At 33.8% G+C, this 21296-nt stretch overlaps 1 protein-coding gene across 1 annotated transcript; it reads right to left on the bottom strand.

Moving 5' to 3' along the window:
- Positions 1–10318: 10318 nt before the first annotated feature.
- Positions 10319–14735, bottom strand: LOC115959056 (ylmG homolog protein 1-2, chloroplastic-like). Its single transcript, XM_031077354.1, has 2 exons — positions 14002–14735; positions 10319–10683 (listed from the first exon to the last, which is right to left on the bottom strand). Exon 1 carries the CDS (start codon positions 14642–14644, stop codon positions 14039–14041), a length of 606 nt encoding a protein of 201 aa, XP_030933214.1. The 5' UTR covers positions 14645–14735; the 3' UTR covers positions 10319–10683; positions 14002–14038.
- Between the last annotated feature and the right edge of the window lie 6561 nt (positions 14736–21296).

The raw sequence follows: 21296 nt of genomic DNA, 5'->3' as shown, positions 1-21296 counted from the left end.
TTACATTTCTAAAAAAACTGTTCTCATTTGTACAAAAGAAAAAAAAATTATGTGAGATTTAAAAAAAAAATCACAAAAAAAAAAAAGAAAAGAACTCAAGTTTGATATTCAGTGGAACTCGAGTTTTATAGACTCAAGTTCCATTATGAACTCGAGAATTTAATTCTCGAGATCAAATGTGCTGAATACTCTATTTAGTCTGAGAGGTTGCTCTGTTTTGCCCTGTTTTTTCAGTGGAACTCGAGTTTCATAGACTCAAGTTCTACTGGGAAATTTTTTTTTTTTTTTTTTGCTCTGTTTTGCTCTGCTCATTCCTCAAACCATTCACTCAGATTTTTTTTTTTTCCCTGGACATGCAGGGAAACCAGAAACTGAAATGATGCACTTGCTAAGAAATAGAGATAGAGAAGCTAAGAATGTAATCCATAAACACTCATTGAGAGGCAGAGAAGCTGAGAATGTAAATATACTTAAATTACATCAAAACGCGTTCTCAATAGGCAACAAACTATAGAAACTATTACACTCTTTGCATAAACATGATTTTACAATGCAAATGCACTTACATCGTAGCAAAAGGCATTTGCAATATATCAACATTCTAAACATGCCCAACCACGCTTAATTTGCAGTTCTAACCATATTACTCAAATCACAATCTTCATGGAGGTACATTGGATAGAGAATTACAAGTATATTCAACAAAAACCAAAAAGTTAACATAGAGCCAATACAACATAGTCACTTTTCCTAACATCGGCGGTCCGCACGACAAAAACATCATCCATGGAAGCATGCCTGAAAAACGTAGAGTAATCACACCAAGAGACAAGATAGTAAACATTAGGTAAACATCGAATGAACAACAATTATTTAACCGATGCATAACTTTTTGCCATGTACCTACCTAGTGTGGAACATGAACGCTTGTGGAAGCGCCACGGGACTGCAGACATTTTTTGCGGTTATGCTCAGAAGCATGACACAGTCCACATGTCTGCTTGGGTTGACTCTCTATTAAAACATTACGGAATTGTGTCCGTAATGTTTTAGACACTAAGAACATTGTCTGCATCAGGTTCACTACTGTCCAATGTCTCATCGTCATCAATGTCCCTCTCAAAGTCCCTGAAGTCCCTTTGTTCAATCCTATCTTCACTCTCATCTCTATCAACAAAATCTTCACCATCAATGGCAATACTCTCATCAACATAGTCGTCATCATCATCGTCATCGTCATCCTCATCATCATCATCATCATCGTCAGCATGAACATCACCATCATCATCATCGGCATAAACATCACCATGCTCTGCATGTGTAAAATACTCATATTGAGCATCCAGAACTGTAACTTGTAAACTTGTTTGTGTTTGTTGGATTTCCTCGATACCAACTTTTGCACGCAGCTCCAACTGTATGTACAACTCAATGTTAATTACTTCAATTATTCTCTCCAACTTGTCAAACATGATCTTCACATGTTTGTCTGTTTCTATCGCCATATACTTGTAATTAATCCGGTGCTTCAGGATTTCATTTGGCATACAATAAGTAATTTGTATGTTGTGCACAGCAGGATTCTCACACAACTCTTCCATAACCATCATCTTCAATTCATCAAGGTCTTCAACCTACGATCAATTTGGGTATAATAGCTCTTTATACTCGGCCCTTCAAATGGCAATCCCTTGTTCGCATTGGCATTCTTCAACGGACCACCGTGGTATAGGATTATATTAATTTCAGGCATTGTGAACCTGTTAAAGTCAAGTTACTATGTTAGTTAAAAAACATTTTGAAGTTCCCTGATCTAAAAGAAACTTGAAGCAAGTCTTTAACTTTCTAATAAAAAGAAGCGGTCAAGAAATTTTTTTAATTTGATTTTCATGATACAAACTGAATATTTTTTTATAAAATTTTGGCTGTAGTACAACTATATTTAACAATTGGACATATACAAATCCATCTGTCCTTCCTATATACAAGAAGCTAATTACAGTAGGATGGTATGAGAGGCAAAGACATGTAAAGCAAAAGATAATTGCAAACACAATTTTTTGTAACACATACAAAATTGCAAAAGATAATGGGGGATTAAATAATTGCAAAAGATATCATATAATTTTGTAACACATACATAGCCAAAATTTTTTGTAACACATACAACCCCCCCCCCCCCCCCCAACAAAAAAGAATCAAGACCTTTTTAGTATTTCCAACATATTTCATGCTTAAGACATCAGACTAGCTTTAATAACCACATCAGATTGGACCTTTTAGCCTAATGAACACATAGTACACACTTATTAGAAATTAAATCTTCTTCAAGATTATGACTGTTCTCAACAAAAGCCCCTTCGAAAAAGAATAAGAGAACCTCTGCTATTATGTACAGAGCACTTTGGTAATGATTCCGTGAAAAGTCGTTACAAGTTTAAAGTCCATAATATTTTTTTCACACATACACATCTATATTAACTTGTACTAGAAGTAGATAGCTTATTTTCTAACCTTTTATAAAAAAGAAGTAGAGAGCTTGTTATTGAACAAAAGGAAGATACTAGAACCTTGATTACCTTAAAGATTACAATAGACTTTATTTCTATCTACAACCATACATCACCAAAAGAGGCTAGGCTACATCACCTTATTTCTAAGGTTAATTGCAACTTTCTACCCTAGACAACGAGGTCAATTGCAATGTTCATCCTAAACTATAAATTTTTGTAATTTACACTTATTTTGATACTCAAACTCTTTAACTCACACCCATAGACAACTAATACCCAACTACAATAACAATCAAATCAAAAACCCTTACCTGAGATATGAAATTGTTGAGAGGGAAGAGCAATGAGAGAGGCAGTGTGATGAGTGAGAGTGAGAGGCAATGTGGCGTGAGAGTTATAGATGAGTGAGAGTTAGTGAGGCTGAGTGTATGGGTGATAGTTAGTGAGGATGCTCTGTTTTTGGGTGAGAGGCTGTGTCTGTGTTTATAAAATTTTGTAGACTGCGTGTTTATAAAATTTTTCTCAGCAAAACTCGAGTCTATAAGACTCGAGTTCTATTCAAATTTTAATTAAAAACTCTTCTTAAATATTGAGTCTTAAAGACTCGGTTTTTGCTATGTGAAAATCGAGTCTTTAAGACTCGAGATCCACCATTTTAAGTCAACTTAGCAATTCAAAGCAAGTGAAAAGCGAGTTTGTAAAACTCGATTTTTAATTTAGATCTCGAGTTTTAGAAACTCGAGATGTTAGTTTTCTTAAATCTTTGAAACGTTGCATAACTTACTACATAGATGCCCCTCACCAGTCTACTTTGCAAATTCCCTCTATTTTCTAGTTCTACTATGTTACTTGTCAATTATGGCAATTGACCTACCTTTTCTACTGAAAAATTATGCTTTTACTATTGGAGTATCATCTAATTGGAAGGATGTGCTTCTTAAAGCAATATCTTCTTCTCAATTAGGCATATGTTATAATAAGTGAATTCGGAAATACGAATCAATTATTTATAGTGTGTTGTATATCATACGTCTTCAAAAAATGGAGTTTGCTATCTATTTGATTTAACTAATTCTTAATCCCAACTAAATGGGGTTGTATAACTCAGCAAATCCATGTGTATATTTTATACTACTTTTTCTTAAACAGGTTATCCACCACCATGATTTTTTCCTTGATAATTGTCTTAAAGAATGTTTGCTTCTCTAAACTACTGAAGGTCAGTGCTGTTTTTTTTATCAACAAATCTTGTTCCAATTTCTATTTGGATTAACGGTCAGGATGGTCAAAATTTTATACATCTCTAACTTTGAAAAGTAGGGGGAAGATGTTGGATTGAGAGATCTGATTGGAGAGTGAAAAGAATGAACAAGGAAATTTGAGAAAGCTCCTAATCAGCATGTTGAGCCCAAGAAAAATTGCAAAGATTGGATTCCTTCTTTGGTACACATTCCCTACATATCAAAGTTAATGAAATGTGAAGGTAAAAGAAATCATGTTGCACATTGTCTTAAAATTCAAGCCACAAAAAAAATCTTTGGTTCAAGTTATTCTTATTAAAAATAATAACCTACATCTTTGACTTTAGAATTAAGATGTCATTTTATTTCGATAAGACAAACTTGGAACTAAAATGATCATATAGAAATGGAGTAATTGAATGATAATTAAGTACCACCAATGAATCAAGTGTAAGAAGGAAGAAATTAATATGTTATGCCGATATTCAAAACTTGATTTCTGATTTCCGTGGATCCCCATTGGTGTTTATTCTTATTAGCTAGAATTTTCGAATGCAGAAAGTGGAAATGGTTAAATCTCTGTGCCAGTGGTATGCAGCAGCAGCAACTCAATGGTTGGTATCATCCTCCGTTGACTTTCCCAAGCAGCAACAGATGAATTGCTTAATGGTTCGGTTAGGAAGTCAACAGGTTCATCAAGGGCACTTGACCACCAAAAATTTTATGGTCACTGATCTGTTCTGCAAGTAAGGTGACACATGCAAACCTCTCTCTTTTTTTGAGTGTGTGTTTGTTTGTTCGTTGATTTCTCATTCACACTTGTTGCAGCAAATTAAAGAGAGAATTTATTGCATAGCATCAAAGCTTGGGGTCGAAATTGAGAAATAATTTCTAAGTAGAGCCATGCTTGACTCATTTTGCACGGTGTATAGACTAGTAGTTTCTTATATATAGGAGTACTTTTGGATGAACAAAGTGTGAATATCTTCAAAACATCATATATGGTATTGGGTTTGCAATTTCCATATTGTTGATAGTGTCTCGGATTTATCATTGTTTACATATCTCTAACAAATATGAAAATCCTCTGAGTTTATAAAGATTTTTATTATTGTTGTGTTAGTAGGTATTTATTGTTGTGCTATGGGTATAAATATAAATGGATGCTTAACTCTTTTAATTAAGTTGATTGAGTTATTATTGAAAGCCTATACAGGAATAATCTTCTTAGTACTCGGACTTGTAGATATGATACATGTGTATCACATTGCAGGCCAGATTTTATCTATCTAGGTGGTAGTAACATTCCTTACCGTTTTGAAAAAGGAACCACCGGTGGTCACTCCACAAGTATGAATGCTTGTGGGGTGTGGGAGGCAAGGGCCAAGGTTCAAATTTCTAGGAGGGAGTTTCACACACATATACATTTAGATTAAACTAGAGTAGAAATTCTATTTTGTATCAAAAATGAAAAATGAGAAATTTGCCTTTAATTTATTGATCCAAAGATAATTTGCAAACAAGCAGTGGCCAAAGATAGCCTAGATATTTACAATTTCTGAAGAGTTTGCAATACCTACAGCAGGAAAGTGATTTCAGCTAAAGGACTTCCCATTGTTCTTACTTCTAAGTAAGCACAAGAATAAGCGAGTAATTAGGTCATTTTTGGGTGTAGAAAGTAGAAACCTAAACTATCCCTGTTTTTTACCAATCATTTCCTGTTATTCTGGGGCTGTTTGTTAATTGCAGCACTCTGTTCACTCCAATCCTTCATCATTGAACTCCAAATCCAAGCTCTCAAATAAAATAACCCTTCATAAATCCTGCGAATATAGCATAGTTTATCACCATAGAAGGCTGTCCAGCCTTTCTTACTGATTATCCCACATCAAATTTGGGCATTAGTCCCAACTTCAATATGGAGGAAATTACTGCATATTATGGTGCCTGTAACAGTCATTCATTCTAATCATTAGATTAGCTCCATATTTGCTACATTTTGAAAAGGATTCTCAACCCATTGAAGATTTGTTGGGCAATCAAACTGTTTCTACTAAAGATTGTGACATTCAGAAATTTATTGGACAAGAAAATAGATTGTGATGTGACATGGAGCAGAAGAGGGATTGAATTGAGAGCTTGAATAGGATTGGATTTAGAGGAATTTTGTAGTTTTATGGAACAAACGAGACATTTTTTAAAAAGAAATTTCAAGAAATACTTACTGCTTAGTAGCAGCTTGTTACATAGTATGTAGCACGTAATTAGCCCTTTACGTAAGTCACAATGGAGCAATCTGGTATGACTGACTTAAACATGAAGTACTTCAAAATACATAACCTCGTTAGTTATAAGTATGTTGAGCTGTAACTCTCCAATTTTTATATGAAATTTTTTAGAAGAAATTTGTAGCCATGATTGGATTGTGTGTGTGAGATGCGATACTTCTTGACAAGAATGTAGCATCAGAAGTGAGACTGTTCTTGTTCTTGAAATGTTGCACCTTGAACAATCTTTAGCTTTGCATTGTACTTATCTCATAACTCATGTTCCAAAAGATGAAGAGAATTAACTTGTATCTTAATATTCTTAAGGTTTGCCTTAACAGGAATTCAAAGTATGCTAAGACATTGAAATCCAGTGGTAACAGAAAGAACTCAAACAAGGGCGTAAAACATTTCCCAAACTAAATTTTGCAAACCATTGCCTAACTAGGATTGAAAAATAAATAAAACCAAGAGAAAAAGGTCTGAAAAGTTCCCCTATCACAAATCAAATAAATTGAGACAAAAATTGTTTTAATACAACATGAAAAAAATAGAATCAACCCATATAATATCTCCTATTTTTTACCTTAAGATGTCAATTGGGCTACCAGGTCGTCTAACCCATTTAAGATGTCCACATGTCATGAATCATAGCTGACAAAATCGACATTGAAAATGAGGCCAAAAACTCTCTTTGAGAAGTTATTCCAACATTTAAAAGTACCAACAGATGCTCTAATTCTAATTTTCAAATGACTACTCCATAATTCCAGAACTGTATTTAACCATAATAGCTGGTCATAAAATCAGATCAAACGACCAATTTCAGAGCAACACAATTGTAACCAAAGACATCATATCAAACACGCTAGCAAAGAACCTTTTTAAGTTTTATTTGAGGCATAAGTGGCACACCAAACATGTTTGAGCAACCAAAAGACAAGCTTAGACAGACCAACATTATGTTATCAAAAAAAAAGAAAAAAGGCAGACCGACATTATAGTCCAAGTCTACCCCAACTTAATAAATATGTGCAAAATTTATTAAAAAATATTAGATACATTTTATCTATATTTGGTCAATCATCATGGAAACACTAATTTCTAACAGATAATACGAATACAAAAAACTAAGGCTTCTTTGGTTTGAGCAAAAAAATGGTGTATTTTGTATTTATTTTCAGTTTTTTGTGGGACTCACTATTAAAAAGCTTGTTTGGCTTTTTATTTGTATTTAGTTTTCATTTTTAGTATCCAAAAAAATAGGATTTAAATACAAAAGTTGAATACAATTTTTTGATGTTTCCATTTTCTTGAAAATAAATACAATTGCATTTTTATAAAAAAATCATATATGTGGGTCCTACTATCACTGACTTATCACATCAAAGAACACTCTCTCTCTTTATATGGTGGTGGTTGTCATAATAAAAAAATATTAAAAAAAAAAAGTGAAGGGGAAGACAAAGTAGAAAATGATAACAAAAAAAAAAAACAAAAAAAGATGGAAACAAAAAATGAATACAAGATTTGTGTATAGAAAATGAAAACGACCTCAACACAAACCAAACAGGCCCTAAATATCTCCAATCAGATTCAAACTAAACTAATGCTATTCTAGAGAACTCATTTCTATGTCTATATAAATACAATTGCATTTTTATAAAAAAAATCATATATGTGAGTCCTACTATCACTGACTTGTCACATCAAAAAACACACACTCTCTCTCTATATGGTGGTGGTTGTCATAATAAAAAAATATTAAAAAAAAAAATGTGAAGGGGAAGACAAAGTAGAAAATGATAAAAAAAAAAAAAAAAAAAAAAAAAGATGGAAACAAAAATGAATACAAGATTTGTGTATAGAAAATGAAAATAACCTCAACACAAACCAAACAGGCCCTAAAAATCTCCAATCAGATTCAAACTAAACTAATGCTATTCTTGAGAACTCATTTCTATGTCTATATGTATGTGAAATTTCTTTCTAGAGACTTGAACCTTACCCCCCACATCCTACAAATACTTATATTTGTGAAATGACTATCGCATCAAGGAAACCTTTTTTCAATATAAACAACCAATTATCTATAAAATAAAACTTGGAGATTCTTAAAACCTCCTTTGGAGATTGAAATTTTCTCTTAGAATCCAAAGGTGTTTTTACTTTCTAAATTGTCAACATCTTTTTTGAAAAAAATATATCAATAGTTCTTAATTTGAACATACTTAAATTATATTATAAATTAATAGTAAATCATCCTAATTCCTGGTAGTATTTGTTAGATTTAATAAAATTAGATATAACCAATCATGAATTTAGATTAATAAATTGAAGTCATACATCACTTTGAATGAAATCAAATATAAATGAGAATTAAGAATTTTTTTTATACCTTGAACAAATTGAAATCAATTAAAATTTTAATGATAAGGAGATTAAAAGTTTTTGGGACAAAAATAAATGGAGCATTTAGGAAAGAAAGTTATCTATTCTAAATTATTTTTAAAATCTCATGATGCAAGTGTTCCATTGGATTTTTTTTTTTTTTTTTTTAATCTTGTTTGATCTTGTATTTTTTTTTTTTTTTTTTTTTTTTGTGTTTTTGGAGGAGAGAGACATAAAAATGAAGCAAAATTACATATTTAGATATGTTTTTAATAGATGTGTTACATATTTAGATTTGTTTTTAACTTCAAGTTGGTAAAATATTAAATTTCAAACCACATAAAGGCAACTTAAATTTTGACCAAATCACAGGTGAGTAAACTATAACTTACCATTTCGTGTTAAAATTTTTATTGTAGGCATTTTTGTCCAAATATTTTTGCCTCATTTTTTTCCAAGTTTGAGGAGATTGTGTTTTGGTTGGCCCAGTGCGTCCAAAAAGGAAACTCTTGGACGCCACCAGAATCTCTCATCTTTTCAACCAAACAACTTTTCTCTCTACTTTTCTATCCTTCTTATAATCACCCCAACAAAAAACGGAGCCTTATGTAATGTATTTCTTTCCTTTCTAGTACAATTTTTGTACAGATAAAATTAAAGATAGAGGGGAGCCTTAGAGGAGGAAAACTCTTGGGCCGAATCTTTCAAGACTGATCCACCAGAGCCTGGGACTGAGGACAATACACCATTTTCCCCCTTCACCGAAAAAGGTGACCAAGGCGCAAGGAGCAATACCAAAAAGCTTTAAAAAAGAGCCTGATATAGAGGACAACAACGAAGCACTTTCATTCTTCACTGGAAAAGGTGACCAAGACTCAACATTTAGGGTTGTACAGTCTCAAGATGGACGGATCGGCTAAGTGCCAACTGAAGCGGAGACAATGAGGAGTTTAAAGCTGACACAGAGCAAAATAGTGATGAAATTGGCAAGCTATGCTCCACTCCGGCAAGGAAGAAGGGAAACCTGAAGGGTGGTGGTGATAAACAACCCACCCTATTTTCATACTTTGGGAAAAGCTAGTGTTGTGTGCCCTGCTATGTGAATTTCCTGTGCATATGCTGCACCTCGTACATAAATTTTGTTGTCGGTGTTGCAAGCTATAGATGTAGGCTTTTTTTGTAAAGTTGGCCAATAGCTTGCAATCTGTTCTCTTCAAAAAATCCAGCTTCACTCATTTTCTGGAGGATTGTAAAAAGATTCTAAGCCTGGGAATTTATCTAACGAACTCATACGGGATAATGGTCCCATCAACAGTAATGTGAAGTAGAAAACTATGTTATGGATCAACCAAGTGCAACAAAACTGGATTATCATTTGTTCATGCCATTAGTGTGCAAAGCATGATTTTTTTTATGATTTTACACAAGCAGCAAATACTTCTTGACTCATAATTTTAACCTCCCTCTTATTAGCTGGAGTTCATTGACAAGTGCAGCACATAATTTTACATTTAGTTTTGAACACTTTGTTCTTTTATATTTTATAGTTTGTTTCTATATTTGGTTCAAACATGCAAGATGCTTGAAAGGCAATCATACAAATTAAGTTGACAGCCAGACAGGCTTGGTTAGCTAGCACCAGTTAGGGCAGTGCATCTAATTTACGCAGCATTGCATTAACTTAAGTAGAGGTTTGAATTCTACTGGAAATGGACGTTAAGAGGAAAATAAGTGGCAATTCTTTTTTCTTTTAACAATAACGGCATGGAATTTGTCCTAGCAAGATTGTGGAGAGAGATTGGTTGTTTTGATTGATTATATCAATACATGACATAGTATTTATTTTTGTTTATCTAGAGTTAAAAATAGTTAAATGGCGATGAAATAGTTTTGTCAATATGTCAAGTGACAGTAACTGCAAACCTGCAGTTTATTCTAGTACATCATTACTGGAGTTCTAACAGTAACTACAAACAATAAAAGATAAAAAATAATAATTAAAAAAATATAAAAAATTAAAAAAAAGATACATTAGGCAAATCTGATTTTTCTCATGTAAACACACTAGCATACTTTTTCTTGTTCACCAACGCTAACCTAGCCTGGAAAGAGTGGCTGACATTTGAAAATGAAGAACCTGAAGAATCATCTCAAGATATTGCTTGTATAGTTTGACACGTTAGATATTGTCTTCTGACCCTTGAGCATTTGAAGGCCATCTCAAAACTGATCAGCAGCCTGAAAAACTCAATATCCCACATGCATGTTTCCCTGAAAACCAAGTTCAGAAGTTGATTAGGGCCAAAATGGATCATCACGATATTAAAAATCAATAGAGTATCCTTCAATTTCTTCAAGAAAGTGGGCCTTAAACCACCCCCCCCCCCCCCCCCCCCCCCCCCCTCCCAATAAAAAGGCAAAGCAGCAACTTCAACAGAGAACCCAACTTTGAGTATTTTCAGATTGGAAAGTAGCAAGCAAATCCAAGATTATCATTCTAAATTTCTACATTTATATATATGGATGTATAAAACTAATTGCACAATCAATACCAGAATAGTCATTCAAAAAAACAAGATTCCTCTTTAGAATCAAATCTAGTGTGAGAAGATGGCTAATAATGATTTTTTGAACATGTAAAAACTCTCTCTCACACACACATAAACTGCATCCAACTAAAAATTCTGCAGAATGAAATTATTCTTAAAACTCAAATAAAACCCCTCTCCCCTTTTTATTCCCCTCCCTTCAGAAAGTTTTTTGTTTGCCCATTTAGGGCTCACTTCACTTCCCTTCGTTCATCCATCCTCAGGGGGGATTCCATCGCTTGCTCTCCACTCTTCTATCATCCCTCAGATTCTTACTAGAAGGTAGAACTTAACAATCCAAAGCCAAAAATTTCCACCTTGTGTATATGCCCCTTATCATAATTATTCTAGTATATTTTTTTGAGCAAACTATTTACACACATTCAGTTCAAAAGAGTTATCTTATTCCCTAAGGAAAACTGTTAAACATAGTTGAAATGCTTAAGTTTCCAATGTCTTTCACCAAAGCAAATATGAGTGTCTATTAAGTCCTATATATTATCGATACCAAATATCTTTGGGGCATCCTTCAGTGAAAGCTTCTCAAAAAAGGGTATCCATACATCAGGTAAAAGTCAGCTAGTGCTCTACATTTTTCCTGGCTTGGGCCAGTTGTGAACATAATATACGAGCATACGACACTAAGCATTGGCCCAGGTGGAGTTTCAGCTAGTGATCTCAATAATTACTTGAATCAAAATTAAAAGATTCAAGAACTTCTTCCAACACAAAGAAAGACCAAAAATACATTACTTCAGTCATCAATCCATGAGTAATTTTAGTACTTGAAGTATAAAGTCCCTTAGATAAGAAGGGCAAACTAAAAACTAACCTGTCATCACTCCATTAGACACATTTGGGATTAAAAATTCTCAATTTTAAGTTGTTAAGGACTAAAAAATATTACTTTAAGTTATTAAGGACTAAAAATGACCGCTTCCACTTGCACATGCATATTTCCTTGAAAACAAAGTACAGAAGTTGATCAGGGCCATATGGATCATCACCATATTGAAAATAAATATAGAAATAATGGATTCTTGAGGAATTGGTGACACAAATTTTTTTTTTTTTTTTTTTGATAGGTAATAAGACTTTTATTGAAAAAACTGAACATCATGTTCACGATGGTGAACACTCTAAACAGGAAATAAATACAACAAAATCAGGAACTAAAGTGAACAGAATCTAAGAATTCAGAAATTGGAATACAATTCGTAAAACCCCAAATATGAGCCCACTATAACAAAGTACCAAAGAGAAGAGATTTTAAGAGATCTAAGGGTCTCTCATTGTCTTCAAATATGCGGGTATTACGTTCCTACCAAACTAACCACATTAAACATGCCCGGGCCATATTCTAAATGGTTGATAGGAATTAGTGACACAATTAACCTCAAATTATGTTCATTCTGTAACTTTGCCTCCAATCAAATTGTTTTAAACTTAAAACATAAAAATAAAAAAGATGCCTTTTGCACTAGCATGTTCTAGTAGAAAACTTCTGGTCCTAAATAAAAAGATATGTCTCTACAACGAAATGATTGTTAAGTTTCATCAAGAAATCATTCTAAATCTCTACACAAATTTCACAGATGTGTATATACACATATATATTGATGTGTAAGATAATAACATTAAACTTATATAGGAACATCTGAATGCAAGAGCCTTTTTGGAAAAAAAAAGGAAGCAAATGCAAAAATCTCAGCTCCAAGATCACTATTGGCAACGTACAGCGCTAAAAACACTATCAAAAAAGTGCATCAGAGACTCTAATTTGTTGCCTTAGTACACACACACACACACACACACACACACACAAACCAATTGCACAAGCAATAACAGAATAGTCATTCCAAGAAAAAATATACCTCTTTAGAATCAAATTTTGTGTGTGGAGATGGCTGATAATGATTTTTTGAACATGTCAAAACTCTCTATGTAGAGATAACCACATCCAACTAAAACTTCTGCTGAATGAAATTGAACTTTAAACTCAAATTAGACCCCTCTCCCCTAAAACACCCTACCTCCCCCTTTTTTCCCTTCAAAAAGTTATTTGTTTGGGCATTTAGGGTTCGCTTCACTTCCCTTCAGTCGTGCACCCTCCAGGGGAGATTCGGACGCTCACTCTCCGCTCTTCTATCAACCCTCAGATTCTTAATAGAAGGTGGAACTTAACAATACAAAACTTTCTGCCTTGTGTATATGTTCCTTATCACTATAATTCTAGTATTTTTGTGAGCAATCTATATATACACATTCAGTTCAAAAAGAATTATCTTGTTCCCTAAGGAAAACGGTAAAACATAATTGAAATGCTTAAGTTTCCAACGTCTATCACCAGAGCAAATACGAGCATCTATTCAGTCCTATATATTATTGATACCAAAATATCTATGGGGCATCCTTCAGTGAAAACTTCTCAAAGAAGGATATACATCCATCAGCTAAAGAGTCAGTTAGTGCTCTTCATTTTTCTGGGCTTGCGCCAGTTGTGAACATAACACAATAAGCATAGACCAAGGTGGAGTTTCAGCTAGTGATCTCAATAATTAATCGAATCAAAAGATTCAAGAATTATATCCAATACAAAGAGAGACCCAAAATACATTACTTATGCCATCACTCCACGATCGATTTTAGTAATTGAAGTTTAAAGTTATCACTTTTAGTCCTTTAGATAAGGAGGCCAAACTAAAAACTAACCTGTCATCACTCCATTAGACACACTAGGGATTAAAAATGATCACTTTTAAGTTTGTTAAGGACTAAACGTGAACACTTTAAACTTAAGTTAAAGGACTAAAATTGCTAATGGATTAAAATTCAGAGACCAACAATGTATTTTGCCACCAAAAAAAAAAAGAAAAAAAAAAAAGGAGCAAACCCAGATTGAGATTTGAGACAAATAATGCAGAAGGCAAAAAAACCCAGATCGAGAATTGAGACAATAATGCAAAAACCGAAAAGAAAAGCATCGAAACGAATTCCATACCGAATGAATGAATGAATGTTATTGCTGAAAAAGTTGCTCAGTACATTCCTCCCCTGGCGCTATTGAGAATGGAGCCAAGCGTACCCAACACCGCAAAAGCCAAGAGTGGGCTAACATCAAGAGTGTCAAAGATGGGTGGGATGATATTACGAAAGAGATTGAGATAAGGATCGCAGAGGTCACGAATGGCAGACAAAGGCTGACGGTCCCACGGGATGTTAGGGAACCAACTGAGCAAAACCCTGACCATCAAAACCCCACTGTAGATGTCAAGCCATTTGGCGAGGCCAGCAGCTACAACAGTGAGAGGGGTGTTGAGGTAGCCAGGGGGGCGGTCCTTGAGAGAAGCGAAGAAAAGGGTTGTGGTGGCGGCGGTGGAGAGTGAGAGAGGGAGTGGGAGTTTTGGGAGGAGGAGGCGTGTGGAGAAGGAAATGGCTATGGAGGCTATGGTGGATATGGTGGTGAGAGTGGTGTTGGGGTGAGATGGGGTTTGTGGAGAACGGAGAGTAGAGGAAGCGCAGACAAAGGTGGAGGTGGGTTTGCGGAGAGAGAGGGAGAGGGGTTTGTAAGAAAAGGGTTTGGGGTTTGAGGATGGAGGGGTGAAGAGGAGGAGGGCTTGGGAGCTCGTTAGAAGAGAAGCCATTTTTTGGGGGGAGAGGTTTTGGGATTCTGTGACTTTGAGTTGAAACTTTGATGAATGAAGTGACCTAAAATTGGATTCTTTGAGTGTGAAGGTGGTGTGGCAGTTTTTTTGCTTTGCCACTTTTTTTTTTTTTTTTTTTACGGCAAAATCCAATATTTATCCTTTAAATTTTATTATTTATTATTTTAGTTCTTTAAGGGTGTATTTAAATATAGTTTATTGTTAAAAACTGAAAACTAAAAATACTGTAACAAAATAATTTTTAAATATGTAAGTAGTGTCATGGAACTTAGTTTTAATTTCATTGTTAACTACTTCATTATGAACTTTAGTTAATATTTATTTTAGAAAAATGTTAATTGGAAAAAAATAAATAAATAAATAGAAACTAAAGGGACATACGCTACTTTCAGGCCAACTTGCATTTTCTTCAAAGTCTTTTGAGATTCAGGAGGAGTTGATCAGTACGTGATCCGTAGCAACTCTGAGGCCTAGGGTTCTTTTGAGCCCAATATCATTCATACCTGGCAGAAGAAGGAAAAAAAAAAAAAAAAAAAAACCTTTCGCCTTCAAAAGTCAAAACTAAGGAGGAGTCCTGATACCAAGTCCTAGTTCACCAAGCTATCGAAGAAGCGAAAAAAAGGTTTTTGTTCAACAAGATTTCAGGTTTCATCAGAAGCAAAAGATTTGATGTTAGCTCTCGGCAACTCCGCCCCGTTCCTTTAATTTAGTTTTTGTTTTGTTTTTTTTTTTTTTAATTAAGTTTTTCTAAAATTAAGAAAAAAAATATTAAATAAAGTGCAAAATGGCATTTTCGTAGGTTAACTGGGGCAATTAACAGATTATTAACATAAGACTTAATTAGGAATGAATGAAATTTAGAGGACTTAAATGATAAAACCTAAACTTAAAGGACTGAAATAAAATATTGTGAAACTTAGAAGATGAGTTTTATATTTTGACTTTTTTTTAAAAAAAAATATAATTTCAAAGTGAGAGAGGGATTGATTCCAATCCTCTAAAGTATGTCATTGATTTAAGAGACTCTTAAGGCTAATCAAGTGAACCATTTTTCTAAAACTATATGAACAAAGTTTAGCCATAAAATCGGTTATAACCTTAGTTTACAATTTTATTCAATATTATATTTTTTTTTTATTGAAGGTGAATTTTGACAAATTAACTATTGGATTGTATCTTTCTCTTATATCCTCCATGTTTGCAAAATTTTTAAAAAATTAAAGATCAATTACTATGTCAACAATAAATTGTTTAAATTGTAAATTTTTGTAATTTAAAATTATACATAAAATATAGATCTTATAGTAAATAATATTCAATTGACATAGAATTTGACATATGTATTAAGAGTGTAAAGAATGTGAAATTCAATGGTTATATTTTCAAAATATGTAGTAATACTTATTTTACTGATAAGATTGTAGTTTTAGGTTACAACCAATTTTGTAGTTAAATTTTGTCCAAACTATACATACATGTGCCCTCAAAAGAATGTTTTGATGATAATTTCAAGATGCTTTTCAAATTTTATTCTAGATGGAGATGTAGATGTTAGGGAAGATGAGAATCATAGCAAGGACTCTAATAAAATTGGAGAGATTCGCCTTCTTATTTAGTCTTGTAAACCACTTCTACAAAACTTCCTAGTTTAGGCATCAATCATAGTGGGTTAATCTTTCTTCATCCAAATATTAAGTCAAGAAGAGAGTTTCATAGAGGAGAAAATATATAGCAATAATGGTAACAATGTTTTTCATATCTTCCATTGAATATTTTTGGGGTATTTATAGATAATTGTTGGTGAGGTGGGTGGACGGTTCCCATGGTAGAGGGATGTTTTGACTACTTCCCACCCTCTTAGCCCAAGTCAACTTAAGGGTATGTTTGGTTCAAGATGAAATAAGATGAATGGAAAATAAATGAGATAAAATAGAAGTGAGTGTTGTTTGGTAAGGTGAGAATGAGAGGAAATTTTTTGGTGGAGCCCAACCATTTTCCACCTAGGTCCACAAAAATTCATCTCTCCGAACTAGAGAGAAAACAAGCATGAAAAGCTTGTTGCTTACCCAATTACCATATTGCCCCAATTTAATAAGTCTATCTCTCTCCTTGCTTCTCCTTTGTTTCTTTTGCATAGCCACAAGCAACCACATGAAACAATCAAACAACAAAATGTCCAGGTTTGTTCTTTGCCAAGTTTTTTTTTTTTTTTTTTGAGCCACTAATATATCATTTATATTATACTATATGCAATAATAAAGGAAAATAATATAATAAGTAAAAAAATAATTAACATATTATATTTATATATATAATATTAATTTATTAATTTCAATTAATAATAATTAATATTTTCTTTTTATTTAACGAGCACAAAGAAATTATATTTTTTTTCTAACAAAGAAATTATATTTTACATATTATGTACTAAGGACGTTGTGGGAGGCAAGAGAGATTAGACCCCATGGGCCTTATCTGAAGAGTTTAAGAAGCCCAATATGTCTACCCATCAGGTCTTGGATGGGCCCCAGAATTTTTGAGGAGGAGTAGTGGGCTGAGGGGCCTTTGTCCAAAGAAGGCAACCCATGGAAAGGAAGGATCCATATGAGGCAAGAAGTCACTTTTTGAAGAAGGTAGCAGCACCCAGTCTAGACCAATAGTATAGGAAAACTGTCCAGAAAAGTATCTATCACCTCCGCATTGAATGCACTACACCAACCATACCAGCCACATTAATGGCTGAATGACACTTGAATAGTGTTGAGATAGCCCGTAACCCGTTAAGCATGACCTGATAAGGAAGGGTGGGACAAATATCCTAGAGTAGAATCAACAACCCTCCATGTGGAAGGACAGGATGAGATCTAAAACACTATAAAAGAGAGGGAAACCCTAATGATTAAGGGTTGGATCCAAAACGATATCAAGAAGAATACACATTCCCACTTTTAATATCAAGTGTAAAAGGGCTCCTTGACCATTCTGAGGAAGATAAATCAAATGCATATTATTCAGAAAATAGTTCTTACTCAAACATCTTCATTTCTTTTTCTACTTTGTATAAGATTTGCCACTTAGGAGTCATTCTATTGATTTGAAAACCCATCTTTAAAAATTAATTGTCATGGGCCTTAATCAAAGTCCAACCCACTTTTTCCTGGGTCGTTGGCCTCTTTTCTATCCCATACAGATATAATAGTAAATTTATATAAACTATATTTTCTATTCTCCCCCTTTTCTCCACAACTAAAAAAAAAAAAAGTTCATCCTTCCACTTTTCCATCTCTCTAACCAAACACACATCAAAGGAAAACTAAATCTTTTTTATTTTCCTACTTTTCCATCCTCCTAACCAAACAAACCCTGAGGGTGTGTTTGTTTGGAGGTGAAATAGGGTAAATGAAAAAATTTGGAAAGAAAATGGGAAATAAATTTTTTTTGGAGTGTGCTTGGTGGGTGGGGATGAAAGAAAATAAATAATGGGACCCGGGTGTTTTCTTCCTAGGCCTACCAAAAAGATTTCTCTCCAGAATGGAGAGAAAACTGAAGGGAGAAAATGAGGCTGCTTAGTAGACAAAAATGCCCACGTGCACTTATGGGCAATTCATCCAGTTCCTTCTTTTCTTTTTTTTTTCTTTTTTTTTTTTTTTTGGTGCTTTGCTGGGAACATTGCCTCTACCCTTTTTTTTTTTTTTTTTTTGGATTTCCTGATTGTGGGTGTGAGTTTTTTTTTTTTTTTTTTTTTTTTTTTTTTTTTTAAACTAGACATGGATTTATTTTTTGGGAAATGATTTTTTTTTTAATAAATTGGGTGATTGAATTTTTTTTTTCTTTTTTTTGTTTGTCACTTTTTTATTTTAATTGGCCATCAATTTTAACAAAGGTATATGAGTAAATTTATACAAACTCACTTTTTTTATCTCTCTACGTTTTCACTCCCAACCAAACAAAAATGAGAGAAATTAAAATCTTTTCTATCCTCCCACAATTTTCTATCCTCCCACAATTTTCTATCCTCCCACTTTTTCACTCCTCCAACCAAACAAACCTTAAGAGATGTGGTGATAAAGCATGCCTCCCAAAGAGGTGAAGTGGAATCCTTTTATGTCTTATTACATTTAATGATAATTCAATTGTAGATGGGATGTTAAATGTTGGATTGAAAAAGATGTTCTTAAAACTTCTCTAGGAAACTTCCTTTTCTATGAAATGTCCTCAACTCACTACAAAAAAATTGTACTATTGCGGCGGGCCAAAACCGCTACAAAAGCCCAAAAAGGGCTGCTAAAGGTCCATTTGACCTTTAGCGGCGGGGGCTATTGCAACGGTTCTACTCGCCACTGTTTGCAGTGCCACTATAGATCTATTGTGGCGGTCACAAAAAGCGCCGCAATAGATCGGCCATTTAGTGGTGCTTTTGGCCTATTGTGGTAAGTAGAAAACCGCCGCCATATGAGGTTACCATTCGGGTCAAGTGACCTTTTAGCGACGGGCATTAAGCGCCGCTATAGGGTTTATTAAACAACAGACTCTACGCACCTTTTAACAACGGTTATGCCTGCTGCTATATGTGTGAGGCTTTAGCAGCGGGCTAAAAATGCCACTATAGGTCTCCAATTATTTCATACTTTTAGTCCTTCAGCGGCGGGTTTTTTTTTTTTTTTTTTTTTTTTTTTTCTCTCTCTATCTTCAAACTGGTATTATTGCCCCTCCCCCCTCCTTCCCAAAAGATAGTAGAATGAAGCAATTGCCATATGAATATGGAGATGAACATTGTCACCAAAATGATTACACAGTTATGACTTAATCCATTGCTTGGATGCATATGAAACTTTCTGAACAATGATACGAAAGAACATGGTAGCCAAGAACATTGGCATGCTTAGAAGGGTTTTTTAAATGAAAAAAAAAATACAAAATTTTACTTAGAAAGGCTAACTAGAGGTTGCAAATAATGATTTCAAAATGCATGTGATTGTGCCATATTTGATGCGGATGTCAAATGCCTACCAATAAAGATATGACATCAAAACATTACCTAGTCAAGTAATAGTGACTGACACCACTACTTTATGGAAATTTTAGTGAATGTACTGGGACAGAGCTTGAGACAATTGATAGCGTTAAAAATACTTAGAAGTACTAGTACCAATGACTTCAAACTTCATTCAATTCAACAAAGCCTAGATCTTAACTACTTAGATGTAACTTAGTATTGAAACATTTTATATTCTCTACTTGTCAATTACAAATTATGCAGTTAGAAAATGTTATAATCACAAGATATAATAAAAGGAGGGTGTCAGTGGACACAAGCAATCCAATAAATTTTGACTTTCTAGTCATTACGCAAGATTGTTAGTAGTTCTACATGTACAAACAGAAAATTCCCAAGCTCTAAGGATATCACATCTCAAATCCCACCAACATGAAACTGAGTGTCCATGCCACTATGAAATGCCTTACAATTGTTGGTGTGGGTGTGTGTTCCAAACACTTTTATTCTTATTTATTTTCTAGCTGTTGGAAATTTATGAGTAAAATAGCCGTTGGGCAATTATGAGAAAAATAGCCGTTAGGCAATAATTGATAATATAGCCATTGGGCTTTTAAGGGTTATTAGTAACCAATAACTATAGACTATTATCTTCATAAGTAGCCTATATAATACTCATCATAACACACTTTCTAAAGGGGTCTTTTTTACTACTCTATATTTTAGAAATACACAAGTCTACTATCTTTCTCTCCCACATATTTTTTCTACAAGAATATTTGTTCTAAAGAAAGGCAATAGAGAGTTGTTCTTAAACCTTTTGTGAGTGGAAGTGCGTACATCACAAAGGTCAACGCTATAGTTTAATCCTGGGGGGTTGTTTGGCCAAGAAAAACAATCGCACCAAGTTTTACTTTGGGTGGCACGAATCAACCTTTAAGGACAACGCTTTCGCAGCGTGATTCTATAGCATTGTGAGATTGTTCTAAACTCCTTTTTATTTTATGTTCTTGCTAATTATTTGGGATATTATTTTTTGTATCAAAACTTGTTTATTCACTAAAATATTTCCAACAACAATCATGTTGATAAGAAAGAATATGCTACTACAAGTTTAAAGACGTGTGTTAGGACATATGTGATTTACTTGTTAGGAACATATGTCACTATTTTATGTAATTGGCTTATCCTTTGACAAAACGCACTTTACTTGTATTTGGGTAGATCTAGGATGTGTTTAATACTTCAAGAAACTATGTTTCAAGATCAAGTGTTGAAGACATGCAAGTCTGTCAAAGATTCAAGCTAAAGAAGTGTTGTTCATTAAATCTCGACAGCTAGTTCGACAGCTAATTATCCATCGAGCTTAAGAAGCTGTTCCAGCCCCGTGGCTCGACAGCTTCTCGACAGCTTCTCGACATCTGTCGAGCTTTATGAAAAACAAAATTACAGTTCTGTTTTGACTCTAATCCGTAACAAAATTCCAGTTTTGTTTTGACTCTAATCCGTGATTATATGTTTGAGCTTTCTTTTCTTCTAACCCTAGACATATAAAATGATTATTTTAAGGGCCGTCAAAATGTACACTAGTTGCACAAGTGTTGAGCAAAGTTTGTTTAAGCAATTTGTAACCGG

This window comes from Quercus lobata, chromosome 9 (genome assembly GCF_001633185.2).
Source record: "Quercus lobata isolate SW786 chromosome 9, ValleyOak3.0 Primary Assembly, whole genome shotgun sequence".
NCBI classification, from domain to species: Eukaryota; Viridiplantae; Streptophyta; class Magnoliopsida; order Fagales; family Fagaceae; genus Quercus; species Quercus lobata.
The sequence above is the reverse complement of the archived record's forward strand: the minus strand, read 5'-3'. Positions and strand labels throughout refer to the sequence as shown.